Source organism: Dama dama, chromosome 13 (genome assembly GCF_033118175.1).
Source record: "Dama dama isolate Ldn47 chromosome 13, ASM3311817v1, whole genome shotgun sequence".
Lineage (NCBI taxonomy): Eukaryota > Metazoa > Chordata > Mammalia > Artiodactyla > Cervidae > Dama > Dama dama.
The window spans coordinates 75013271-75026178 of NC_083693.1; the positions used below are offsets into that span (position 1 = coordinate 75013271).

The 12908-nt window shown below is 55.6% G+C and overlaps 1 protein-coding gene across 2 annotated transcripts in view; it reads right to left on the reverse strand.

Annotated features, from left to right (window-relative positions):
* Window positions 1-12908, reverse strand: part of PPP1R13B (protein phosphatase 1 regulatory subunit 13B) — a 69444-nt gene that overhangs the window by 3537 nt on the left and 52999 nt on the right. The window contains exons 7-14 of one of the 2 annotated variants that reach the window (XM_061159531.1): window positions 12189-12385; window positions 10147-10287; window positions 6735-6915; window positions 5101-5205; window positions 3264-3433; window positions 2419-2920; window positions 643-1403; window positions 6-143 (exon numbers count right to left, since the gene is read on the reverse strand). In XM_061159531.1, coding sequence (XP_061015514.1) covers window positions 6-143; window positions 643-1403; window positions 2419-2920; window positions 3264-3433; window positions 5101-5205; window positions 6735-6915; window positions 10147-10287; window positions 12189-12385 — 2195 coding nt within the window. The remainder of the gene's footprint in view (window positions 1-5; window positions 144-642; window positions 1404-2418; window positions 2921-3263; window positions 3434-5100; window positions 5206-6734; window positions 6916-10146; window positions 10288-12188; window positions 12386-12908) is intronic. The other variant, XM_061159532.1, reaches the window with a different exon arrangement.

The following is a 12908-nucleotide window of genomic DNA, read 5'->3' on the forward strand; positions in this document are numbered from 1 at the left end:
CTCACCTCGTAGATAACCCTCTGCACCAGGTCGAATTCCCCCTCCAGAGACGCGTCCAGAAGCAGCGCCAGTGGGTTGAAGCGGACCCGCAAGCCGTGTCCCGTCCGCTCCGAGTTGGGCTTCTTCAGGTTGGTCCGCTTGTTCTATGGGGAGGAAGCGTGCTTTGGATTTCAAAGCGACCCCACGCAAGCAGGCTGGGAGCGGAGGGGAGGAGGCAGGAGGACGGGTCCTAGAGCCCGAGGCGGAGCTCCACCCGCAGAGCCTCCAGCTGCAGCCCCATGAGTGAGAAGGGGGCACTGCAGACCAGCCTGCGCCTGGCTCCCAGGGGCATCCCTGTAGACGCCAGAGGAAGGGGGCGAGGGGAGCCCCTGAGCTGAGCAGCTCCCCCTGCGAAGGGGCGCAGGCGAGGGGCCTGCCTCCCTCTGCTCCTTCAGCGCTGCTCTCCCCCAGCGCTCTGTTTAGAAGGGTCTCCTCCCCTCGCTGCCTGCCCAGATCCCAGTGCTGGCCCCCTTACTCAGGAACCCTTGGGCCCCCAGGGCGAGGCTGGCCCCACTGCCCGGCACCACCCAACCCAGGTGTATCCCCGACAAGCTCTGGCTGTCTGGCCAGGAAGCCGGTGCCCTGGTCTAGGTCTACACCCACCGTGGAGGCCGAGGGCAGCGGCACAGCGAGTGACGGGGGCGCCTGCTCCTCCCCTGGAGAGGGGGCCTCGGCCCCAGGGCTGGGGACCTGCTCGGTGGACGGGGCCGTGGCCACGTTGTTGTTGTCGTCCTCAGCTGGCTCAGCTGTCTGGTGGGTGTTCGGGGGACAGAGCAGGCCCTCGGGTTCGGGGGAAGGGAGCCGGTTGTCATTGGCATCGGAGGCGGGGGCGGGCTCGGCAGGGAGTGGGGCCGTGGGCGGGGCGGGGCCAGCCTCGCCCAGGTTCCCGTTGGCAGTGGCATTCCCATTGTCCACGTCGGCCAAGGAGCCCAGGAAGTCCTGCGAAGGGCTGGGCTGGTAGAAGGGGGCACCCTCCATGCCGCCAGCCAGCGTGTTGAAGCGCTGGTACAGCAGCTTCTGGATGTTGGGCCCGCCGGGGCCCTCGGGCTCCGTGATGGAGCTGCGCTTCTTCAGGGGCCGCGGCGCGTTGGCCAGCTTCCTGCGCAGGGCCTCCAGGTCGGCGTCGCTCTGGTAGCGCAGTGGCGAGTGCACGATGGGCGTCAGCTTGGTGGGGCTGAGCGGCCGCGGCAGGCTCTCCACGGCGGCCCCGTCCCCGGGCGGCGCGGGGCTCTCGGGCTCCGGCTCCTTCTCGGCGCTCTCGGCAGGAGGCGGGGGCTGCGTGGCGCCCGGGGCCAGCGAGCCGTGGAGGAAGGGCAGCGGGGACGGGGACGTGGAGCCAGACGGCAGAACCGGCTTCCCGTACACTGGGGAGACAGGCCCGGCACTCAGCACCTGCCCGCCAGAGGCCGCTGCTGTGGGAACCCGCCAACCCCTCCCTGGGGAGGGAGACTCTACTTGATTGGTGTGTATGCAATCAGGGCTTTTTCAGATGAAAAAAAGAAAAAGGCTGCAAACTGGCCTACCCACCCTCAACAGGCACTTGCTGTTTGCTGGCCAAGGAGAACCACGTGACCCTGGGACTGTACCAAATGGCGAAGACCACAGGCCGCCTCAGGCAGGAAGGGCCCCCTGTGGCCCTGGTGCACCTCGCGCCCCCAAGGTCAGAACCTGCCACAGATCAGGGCTGGCATGTCCACCTAGGACCCCCTGGGCCCCTGTGGGGAGCCTGGAGATTCTCAAACTAGATTCTGGAAATTGCAGCCCACATGGAAGAACTCTGAGGAGACCCCAGACGCCCCGAAGCCCAGATCCCGCCGCCCAGGAGGAAGCATCATCAGCCTCCGCACGCAGGAGCCGAGTTCTGTTCTCACACCCGCCTCCCCAGGAGACCGGGGCGGACTTCCCCGCACCCAAACCAGGGCTCTTCGTCCCTGTGGGCACTGCAAGAGGATTCCAAAGCAGCGAGACCCTTCCCGCACATCACTCCCGGGGCCTGGCCAAGCGACTGCTAGGGGCCAGGGGACGAGGTCCAGGCAGACCCCACGCTGCCAGCTCCCAGGTAAGGCCTGCACAAATCACTACAGAGCAGGAGAAGAGACAGCAAATCCTGAGGTGTCAGCTTTCTACGGCCTGGGTTTCCTGAGTAATGTGGGCAGGTGGGCTCTCAGACGGGAAGTCAGGGAGCTGGGGTCTACCGGCAGAACCACTCTGTGTATGTCATCTTTATCGCCCTCTCACACAGACGCCCACAGCCACACATCACTCACTAAGAATCAAGTCTAACCCTAAACAGCCTGTGGCCCGGAACTCAGGGTACAGACTGGCATTTTCTGAAGTAGGATTTCCCAGCCCCAGGAGAAGGAGTACACGCCCACATACCTGCTTTAACCGACTTATTCGTGGCGCTGTGCGCTGCTGGCTGGTAACTCTTGGGCGGTGTGGCTTGCTGGAGGTACATGGAGTATATGGAGCTTGAGTTCACCGTCTGGGGCCCTTTCCTGGGGGACTGTGGCCTCGGCCCTTTGTCAGCCAGGAAGGGCCTAATGGCCACGGTCAGGGGGAGCTCGGGTTTGCCGTCTCCGGCTGGAAAGGCAGGCAGCCCTGCCGGCGGGTATGTGGGACTTGGGGGCACAGAAATCCTCTGCTGAATCTGCTGCGAGGAGCCCGGCTGGTGCGGGCCACCCGCAGGGGGCAGCGGGGCGGGTTTCTGCCGACCGGCAAGGCCTGCGCTGGGCCTGGGCAAGCTGCCCTCCTTCCTCCTCTCCAGGGAGTTGGTGGAGCCCGGGCCCACAGGGGCAGGACTTGGGTACGTCCCGTAGCTCGGGGGCAGCGGCTTGCTGACACCAGGCAAGGGGGGCGGCACTTTACCGATCTCCATGCCCTGAATCAAGACGTTAGAGACAAACGCGAAGTCAGGTTTTGACAAGTTCAGCACGTTTTCACCCAGGGACTGTCCTCCTTCCAAGGGGCCTGTGAGCAGGCGGGGGGCACGCCGAGGGGGGCACACAGCAGGGGGACAATCCTGACCACCAGCCTCGCACACACACCCAGCTCAGGTGCTCAGGGTCCTGAACTCCTTCAGACTTGGGGACCACGTGGACACTAACAGGCTTAATTTGCCTCATGACACCTCCTACCCCTTAGACGAAGACGAAGGCTAAAGAGGGGTGTGTTCAGCTACGGTACGGGCTTGTTTGTGTTCTGGACAAAGACGGATGGCCTACCAGCTTCTCCGGGGCACTCAGGGCTGACAGGGGCATGGGCTGGCTAGAGACGGCCCCCTGCTTGAGTGGCCCCTCGGCACTCGCGTCCTTCCAGTCCACGCCGGCGATCTGCGGCGGTCTCACCGAAGAGCTAGAATTCTGTTTCAAGGTTGGCCAGTTTCCATCATTGGCTTGAAAAGAACACAGAATTTAAGTAAAACTTTTCTTGAAATTAGTTTAACCAACGTAACAATAACCCTCTGCCAGAAGCAAAAGAAATCACCTCTGAGACACCACACTCTGATGGGGCCGCACGGGCAGCCTCTGCCAAGGGGCCTTGCCAGCACCCACGTGGCTCTCATGCGTGCAGAGACTCACGACCAAGCACACGGATGCTCCACCCCCGGCGGGGGGCCAGAGGGCTGGAGAAACACTCTCAGCTCCCATTGAAATACAGGTCAAACCCGTTACATCAACACCAATAAGTAACATAAGCGCTGGCACTTGGTTTTCAAACACTATTTACATTTACAATTACACACAGCAATAAAAAAAAATTTATCTTTTGACTTCGTAACAGGTTTGACTTGTACTGCTTCCGGGATTAAAAGAAAAATTTGACTTTAGTCTGTTAGAAATTTCCATCCTCTGAAAATAATTCATGATCACAGGAGAGAGGTACAGTTCCCAGTGATTGGAGGAGCAGGCCATCAGTCTGCTGCAGTGATCAGAAAACCAGTGAACCCAGGTTTTCAGGAAAGTCACTGAAAAGGCACACTTTTTAACAGTGTTTTCCAAACTGATAAAGGGTGCAGAAGCGTCCCCTGGTGGTACAGGCTGGCTCTCAGGGAGTGAGGGTCAGGCCTCTCTGCAGTGGCAGGGGCTAGACTGGAGGGGAAGAGGGACGCCCGGGTCACTGTCCAGACCCTCCTGCCCCCTGCCAGCACGGCGGGGGCGGCTGAGGGGCGGCTGGGCGACCACCCTCCCGGACAGTGCTCTGCTGCAGCTCACACTGCACCTGGGGAGAGGGGAGGCGCGGCCTCACACAGCCTGCAGAAGGCCTGAGGGCGCCGGGCGGCGGCACCTCCGAGGCAGAGTCTGCCTGTGGCTGCAGCATCGCGCGCCCTGCCTCCCTGCCCAGCCTGGCTGCCAGCCCTGGTGAGCACTCCCCAGGCCTCAGGCCAAGCCAGCCCCTTGCTCTCGTGGGCCACGCCGCTCCCCGTCCAGAGATGTGCGCTCTAACCCCCCTCGGTGTCATCAGGCTGGGCCGTGTGGGCCACAGACGCGCAGTTTCACCAAGGATGCACCGAGGGCAAACCCCAGGCTAAGGGGCAATAAACAGAGCTGACTCAGGAGGGGGCGGCTGGCCTCGCTAAGGGTCAAAGGAAACGGGGCTGCCAGCTGCTCCTGAAATGCCAGACCCATGGGAGAGTTCGTGGAAATCAGGCACAAAGGCACTGGAGAGGGACGAGGACTTCTCCTTCTTCAGCATGAGGCAGGAGGTACAGAAGGAAGACCCATCTATTTTTGTTATCAACGGTCAACCATCTATACGTGTGATGGGAGATTCCCACATGAAGCGAAAACTAAAAGCCTCATGATGAACTCAGAAAATCATCTTAATTCTGTAAAAACAAAACCAGAACACCCCTGCTGGGCTGACACCTGTCAGGCCCCTCCTGAGGAGGTCTGGGTTCTGGCCCAGCCTAGACGCCACTCCTGCCCGGGAGGCAGGGACCGGCCACGTGCAGCGGCCTTCTGGTCAGGTCTGAACGCGGAGCAGCCTTTGTCAGTTTGGAAGAACTGCAGATTCAGCAGCATCACCAGAGCTCCCCAGCGGGCCTGCCGGCCAACATACGCTTTGCAAACGGGCTTGTGGGGCGCTGCGACGAGCCGCGCTCAGGCCCGACGTCGAGATCTGACACTGTCCACAAGCGGGTCACTCTGGGCTGACCACGGCCATCTGTGCGACAGGGAACCAGAAGGACAGCCGACAACACATTAGAGTCCCCGGAACCTTCTCACCGCGGCTCTCCGCCTGGGCTGTGGGCTGGCACGGGGCCCCTGCACCCACTCGCCCTGCAGCACGGGGCGGGGGGGGGGGGAGGGCAGGGCCACAGCCGAACCCTGGGGACACGGCCTCCCGGCCCCATGGGGGGCTCCTCCGGGAGGCTCCGGCCAGGCGGACCAGCGCACGCCCACGAAGAGGAGGGAATCGCGAGCCACCGGCAGCTCGGGCAGGCTGGCAACGTTTAAGCTGAGCAGGAGCTGGCTGTGCTAATTACCTGCCACTGGACCCAATGATCATCTACTCCCACCATCGGGTGGGTCAAACTATAAATAACAGCTTATCAACGAAAGCTGCCACTCAAGTTTCATGCAGATTACGTGTGCCGTGTGGCTTCTGAGACATGGCCACGAAGGGACCTGTGCCAGGGCACGTGGCCCAGGAGGGCTGGGGACACCTCGTCCCACCAGGGTCAGGGTAAGCCCCGGGTCCTCCAGCGGCGTGGCCGCTCAGACCAGGTGCCAGGCAAGCAAGCAGCAGTGCACAGACTGACTGATCGCCACCTGTGAAGACCCCAGAATGGAGGCCCGGCCGCTGGCGGTCCTGCTGTCACGAGTGACGAGCGCGGCTGCACCTGCACTGTGACCTCCGTGACGGGTGGCCCCTGCCGCGACGTCCCACTGCCGCGGCACCGTACGCATCAGGGTCACACATGCACTCTTACTGGGCTGTCTTCCTCTGAGAAAGGAGTGTGGACTCTCCATGGAGACCAGGGCTGTGCTCGGCTGAGAAGCCGGGGCGCTGCAGGGACCCCACGTCCTCAGGGAGTTTATGCACTGCACGCAGCCAGGGGCCTGAGTCCAGTCACACCATACAGCTCAGGGCGGCGAGGGCCAAAGGGCTGGTGTGTGGAGTTTTTGATGGACGGAGCCCGTGCTGATGGGGCAGGCAGAGCAGATTGGTGCGGCATGTGCCGCAACCTCTGCGGCACCGGGGACCAGTGTGTGGAAGACAATGTTTGCACGGACCAGGAGGTGAGGGATGGTTTCGAGATGGTTCAAGCACATTACACTTATTGTGCACTTGTTTCTAATCTCATGTTGCCGCTGATCTGACAGGAAGTCCTAGCCCATGGCCCCAAGGTTGGGGACCCCTGAGCTACAGGGCTCTGCCCCTAGAGAGGCAGCTGGGTCAGGACAAGCAGCAGCCCGGCTGCAGGGAGGTGCCCCTGCCGGCCACCGAGTGCCCTCAAGGGAAAGAAAACCTGTGGTGGGAGAGACCCAGGTCTTAACTAAGCTGTGTTTTGAACAACCAGAATAAGGATGCTGAGTCCAAGAAAGGGCCCGCTCCAGTCTCAGGATGGTCATCACCGTGGTGGCGCACAGCTCCTTGAGGGACACTTCACCGGGGCTGGAGTACGAGGTGGGGTCCCTCCGAGGTCCCTGCCCCCCTGCTCTCCCCAGAAGAGGGCCAGGGCCACTCACCGGATTTCGACCTTCCGTGGGCAGCGCTTGAGGCGACAGTGAGGGACTGGGGCTTCACCGGGTCTCCGGGGGCAGGGCAGCTGCCAGCGCTGGGCACCTGGATGTATGGCCCCACCGCCGCCACCCTGCCGGGCGCACTCAGGGGCGACTGGGGCGATGACGTGCCATTCACGCGGCTCAGCTGCAACACGGAGAGAAATGAGTCAGGAGAACTGTCAGCCTAGTATGACGGACGGCTCAGACCTAAGCCACGTGTAGGAAGCTGCACCAGCCTGGGAGCCCAGTGCCTAGAAAGGGTGGGGCCTCCGGAAAGGGCCCTGGCCCAGTCCTGCATGGGTGGTGCCCCGACAACACCGACCTGGGTGTGAGGGGAGACAGAGCAGCCCCCGGGGACCCCCTCGCCTGGGCGGGCAGAGAGGCGTCATCAAAGCCTGAGCTCTGGGCCTGGCTTCAAACCCTGATCTCCCGCTTAGTCACGTGCTGCCGTGGGCAAGTGATTGAACGTCTCTGAGCCTCTGCGGCCCTGTCTGAAAAGCTGGGGGAAGGGCTGTCACGAGGACTGAAGGAGACACCCAGGACACAGTAACAGAGTCTGGACGGGTGAGACTCTGAGCAGCTCCCTGAAGGCAGCTCTGCCCTTCTCAGCAAGGACACTGGTCCCGGTATACTGCCCCACCACAAAAGTGTGCGAAAGAGATCTCACAGGAAGACACGGACCCTTAGAGTTCCTCAGACAGGCTCTAAGTGAGACTTCCATGCCTTTCCTCCAACTGTTTGCAAAAGTCTGCATGCATGAGCATGTGTCACTCCGGAGAAAGGGTCCATGATTTTTTTTCTAAATTATTTTTATTTATTTTTGTTGCTGCGTGTGGGTCTTTACTTGTGGTATGCAGGATCTAGTTCCCTGACCAGGGATCGGACCCAGGCGCCCTGCACTGGGAGTGTGGAGTCCTAACCACTGGACCACCAGGGAAGTCCCAGGGTCCATGATTTTGACAGCTGCTCAAAGGTGCCAAAAACCTTTGGGTTGGAGACACATCTCTGCAGGACCACCAGCCTCTCCAGGGAGATGCCCTGATGTATCAGGTTCAGTAAGCAGTAATGTCTGTATAGCCGCTTGGGATGGTTAATTTTACCCATCAACATGGCGCGGCTGTGACGGTATTTTTAACATTTAAATCAACAGACTGTGAGTAAAGCAGATTGCCCTCCATAATGTGGCTGGGACACCCCATCAGTTGAAGGTCTTAAAGGCAAAGACTGAGGTCCTTGGAAGCAGGGAGTTCTGTGGAAAGATGGCCTCAGACCCAGGCTGCAACACCAGCAACTCCCTGGGTTCTTCAGGCCGTAGGCCAGCTGCACAGAGCTGGGATGCGCCAGCCTTCACACCTGCCCAACAACTCCTTACAACGAGCTGACTGACTGCTCAATCTCCACGCAGGGTGCACAGAGGACTGACCCACCGTAAGCAAGCGTGGAGCAAGGGCACGCCTCCTCGCCCACGGTCTCTGTGTTGTTAATTCAGAGAAATGGGAGCCATTATCTGAAATCAGGGCGTTACACATATGAACCACTGACCTTTAAGCACTGGTTAAAAGACAACAGTGCAGATTTGTAACCCAGGGCCTCTTTAGCTAGGAGCACTAAGCATGAGGCCCATGGGAGCGGTGGCACCCGTCCTCCTCTGGGCCTCCTCCCCCACCCCACTAGGAGAGCCCCTGACGCCCAGCCCTCGCCCCCTGAGCTGCCTAGAGGATGCCGGTCCACCACGAGAGCAGCACTCAGTGAGGATGAGGGGCTCCTGGAGCACTGTCCCAGCTGCCGGGCTGCCCGCTCCCCTTCCACTGCCGAGGGGTGGGGCTGGTCAGCTCTGCACCCTGCTCCCCTGGAGCCCGCAGCACCGCTGGGGGAACACAGGGCCAGCCAGACACCACACAGAGTGGTGCCCATCCTCCCATACGCTCCCTGTGATACAGACACTCATGAAGTGCTGGAGTAACAGCAAGACTCGGGGAGCTCTACTGACTACAGGGCTGGAAAACATGAACACGGGCCCTGGGATGTGGAGAACCACCAGAAGTTACACAAGGAATGAAGTACTGACCGGAAACACACCCATGTTACAGTTAAACAGAAACAGACTAGGTACAGAACAGTGTAAATGACGTTAAGTGAAAGTGACTCAGTCGTGTCCGACTCTTTGCGACCCCATAGAGTCCATGGAATTCTCCAGGCCAGAATACTGGAGTGGGTAGCCTTTGCCTTCTCCAGGGGATCTTCCTGACCCAGGGATAGAACCCAGGTCTCCCACATTGCAGGCGGACTCTTTACCAGCTGAGACACAAGGGAAGCCCAAGAACACTGGAGTGGGTAGCCTACCCCTTCTCCAGCGGATCTTCCCAACCCAGGAATCGAACTGGGGTCTCCTGCATTGCAGGTGGATTCTTTACCAACTGAGCTATGATGTAATTCCTACAATTCCATTTTCAATTAAAAATTGAATACCTTTCTGTCTATATTAAGCAAAAGACTGGCACCATTAGCAAGTATCATCCCTGGAGAATGAGGAGGACAGCAGGATGTCCAAGTCTCCTTTAAACATTTCTGTTCTGTTTTAGGGCCTTCCCAGGTGGCACTAGTGGTAAAGAACCCGCCTGCCAACGCAAGAGACATAAGAGACACAGGTTCGATCCCTGGGTTTTGAAGATTCCCTGGAGGAGGGCACGGCAACCCACTTCGGTATTCTTGCCTGGAGAATCCCATGGACAGATGAGCCTGGTGGGCCACAGTCTACAGGGCTGTAAAGAGTCAGACACGACTGAAGCGACTTAGCACATACTGTTTTAACTTTCTTCCAATGAGTATTCATTACCTTTGAAAGTCAAAATACTAAATAAAGATTTTTAAAAAGCACTAACCCCTTACATAGCACTTTGCTCAAGAGTTTACAAAGCCCTTCCATATGGGTTACTTCTAAGAATCCTTACAGCAACTCTCAGTTCACAGTAAGTACATCAGGCTACACAAGGTCAAGGACTCTATGCGCACAGCCAGAGCCAGCACCGTGACTCCAGGGCCCAAAGCTCCCCAGTGGAGGGAGACAGAGCCGCCTGGGGACGGTGCACGGTGAGCAGCAGCAGTCTGGGGTGCGGACAGGATGGCTTGATTCCACACACCAGGAAACAACTGTGTCTTTGGGAATAAGAACTTGTGCTCACTTTGGCAGCACATATACTAAAATTGGGAACAAGAACTTACTTCTACTGTCATTTTTTATGGTTTATGGCCAATTCGTGTTCTATCAGCTATGGCAGTGGGGGGCAGCAGGATGGCCTTACGGCAAAGATGTACACTCTGAGGATGAACCATTTTCAGTGTTTTATCTCACAGAAATATTTTCTTTTTCACATGCCTGAATTTTCTTTCCGTAAAGACGTTCACGCAGTTCGTTGATCCGCTTGTCCATCATGGCCACCTCCATGTTGCGCTTATTCAAGAGTTCCTTCTGCTGCTGGAGCTTTGAATTCTGTTCCTGGTTGAGCTGATTACGAATCTGCAGAACAGAAAATACAATGTTTATGATTTGTTTTCATTAAAAGGTCAAATTCTCATTGTTAGGGGGATTAAAAAAAGGAAGAAGAAAAAAAGCAACATTTGGTTCTTATGTGTATTTACATATAGGCATCATCCCAGGTGCTAAATATTTTACAGGTACAGCATGGATGAAGCCGGAATGTAATTCTTATGGAACAAAAAAAGAGAAAATATCTGCAAATGTGTCTTCAAAGTGTACAGAAGGACTAGTACCTGTAATGACAGTGGGAAACAGGCCTGTGGTCCTAGGGAATTGGGGTGGGAGGGCCACTTCAGTGATCCCATCCTGGACATGTCGAGGGACCCAGGGAGAGGTGTCTGGTTCTGCCCCATGCATGAAACCCATGGATGGTCCGAACACCAAACTGAAAGTTCTTCTATCATTTTTTAAAAACCGCTGCACACAAACTCTTAATTGTGGCATGTGGGATCTAGTTCCCTGACCACGGATCGAACCCAGGCCCTCTGCACTGGGAGCTTGGAGTCTCACCCACTGGACCACCAGGGAAGTCCCTTTTATGTTACTTTAATGGGTTAACCAGTACTTTAAAAATATGAAATGGAGAATAGAAAACATCACAGTGCACTGTGCACAGGAGGTTAATAAACACTGTCGTGTCAAACTTTCAGATGCATACAGGTACCAGCACATACACACTGCTACCAGACAGGAAGTAACATGTACTTTTTAACCTTGACTGCAGTCAAAAAGTTGGAAATGTATATAAATAAATATAAAACATTCATCACATTTCACCAAAAAACTTCTTAAAAACTGTACTTTTAAACAATTGCTTAAAAACATAAAAAGTAATAAATTCTTATAACATTTTATTTCATGTCATTTTAATATTGTAATATTTATATTACAGAACTTAATGGCAGCCACCAGTCAGTTTACTCCCTGTGTTTAAAAGTCCCCATTTCGTAAAGTGATAGAATCCTTTTTCTAGCAAGTGCTAACAGAAGCACAAAACTTGCTTGACAGACGACCTGCGGCACGGTACCTCCTGAGGGCCACTAACGACCGTGTCCTCCCGACACTCACCCTGGCCCCAGTGTGACTGGGTCAGCCATGGGGGTGGGGCCTCCATGGTGGGGTTGTAAGAGGAGGGAGAGAAAGCAGAAAGGGTGAGGACGCAGCAAGAAGGTGGCCAGGAAGGGGACCCTCCCCATGAACTGAGTCTACCAACACTCTGATCTGGGACTTCCAGCCTCCAGAACTATGAGACAGACCTGTCTGCAGTTTTAAGGCAGCCCAAGCTGACAAAGACAAGGATTTAACAATAGGCATCTATCGTGTCAAAATACAGTTTACACAAAGGCCTTAGGTATTATCTGAAGCTTAGTTCTTCACCAGTTCATTATACTGCCAATTAAATTCCTATCAAACCTCTGTATTGAAAACATGGTAAGTGAAAGAAGTCACTCACAAAGAACTACAATTGCATGATTCCATTCATATGAAATTTTCAGAATAGGCAAATCCACAGAGACGGAAAGTAGAGTCATGGTTGCTTAGGGCTAGAGGGGTAGGGAGTTGTGGGGTGATGGCGAAGAGGTGTGGGGTTTCTTTTACAAGTGGTGAAGATATTCTAAAATTGACTATGGTGGTGGATATAGAACTCTATGGAGATACTGAAAACCACTTACTTGTAAACTTTAAATGGGTGTATCATAAACTATGTGAATTATAGCTCAAAGCTGTTCAAAACATTCTTCTGTATTGAATACACTTGGTGCCTACTATTAAATGAGAATTCATTCATTTCCAATTTCTGAGGTTTACAGCCTATATCGGAAGGATGCCCAAGAGAAGGAAGTTTTAACAGAATCATTCCTCAAACTCAGGGGAGTTACCTGAAGCTCCTGGTACAGTCTTTTTAGCTCCACTGCTGCCGGTCCTGTCAGCTTGCCATTGTAAGGCTGGAACCCGTTCAGTTTTCCCTTCTTTAAATCTTCCAATTGTTGACTGAGTTGATCAACTCTTAAAATCGCAGTCTGTACTTCTTGCTTCTTTTCCTGGAACATGGCACTGAACCTTTCTATTTCAGCAGCTATAATTTCCCATCAGTAAAGAAAAAAAACGTAATTAGTTGACTTAGTTTTTTCATGGTAGTTTTCTATTTTTTTGTGATATTTCTTCATTTCTATACCTTTAACTCAACTCTAGCATTATCCTTGGAGAGAAAACTGTGAGGTGCATAATGCAAAACATATTTCAACAAGCCTTTGGAACACGTGACTACTCAGAAGACAATTATTTGCACTATTTATTGAATATTTTAATTTTGAAGAAATTACTTATTTCATTGGCTGTGCTGGGTCTTAACTGTGGCATGTGGGATCCAGTTCCCTGACCAGAGCTTGAACCCAGGCTGCCTGCATTGGGAGCGAGGAGTCTCAGCCACTGGACCACCAGGGAAGTGCCTGAATGTTTTTAAATTAGGGCAAGCGTCCCAAAGCTATGTTGGTCAAGCCACTTAGGAAGCTCAATGCACCACAGACACCACCGTGTGAGGGCAGGACCACCCAAATCTCTCTCGCTTATCACTGTGGCATAAAGGAGGCACTGAGGCT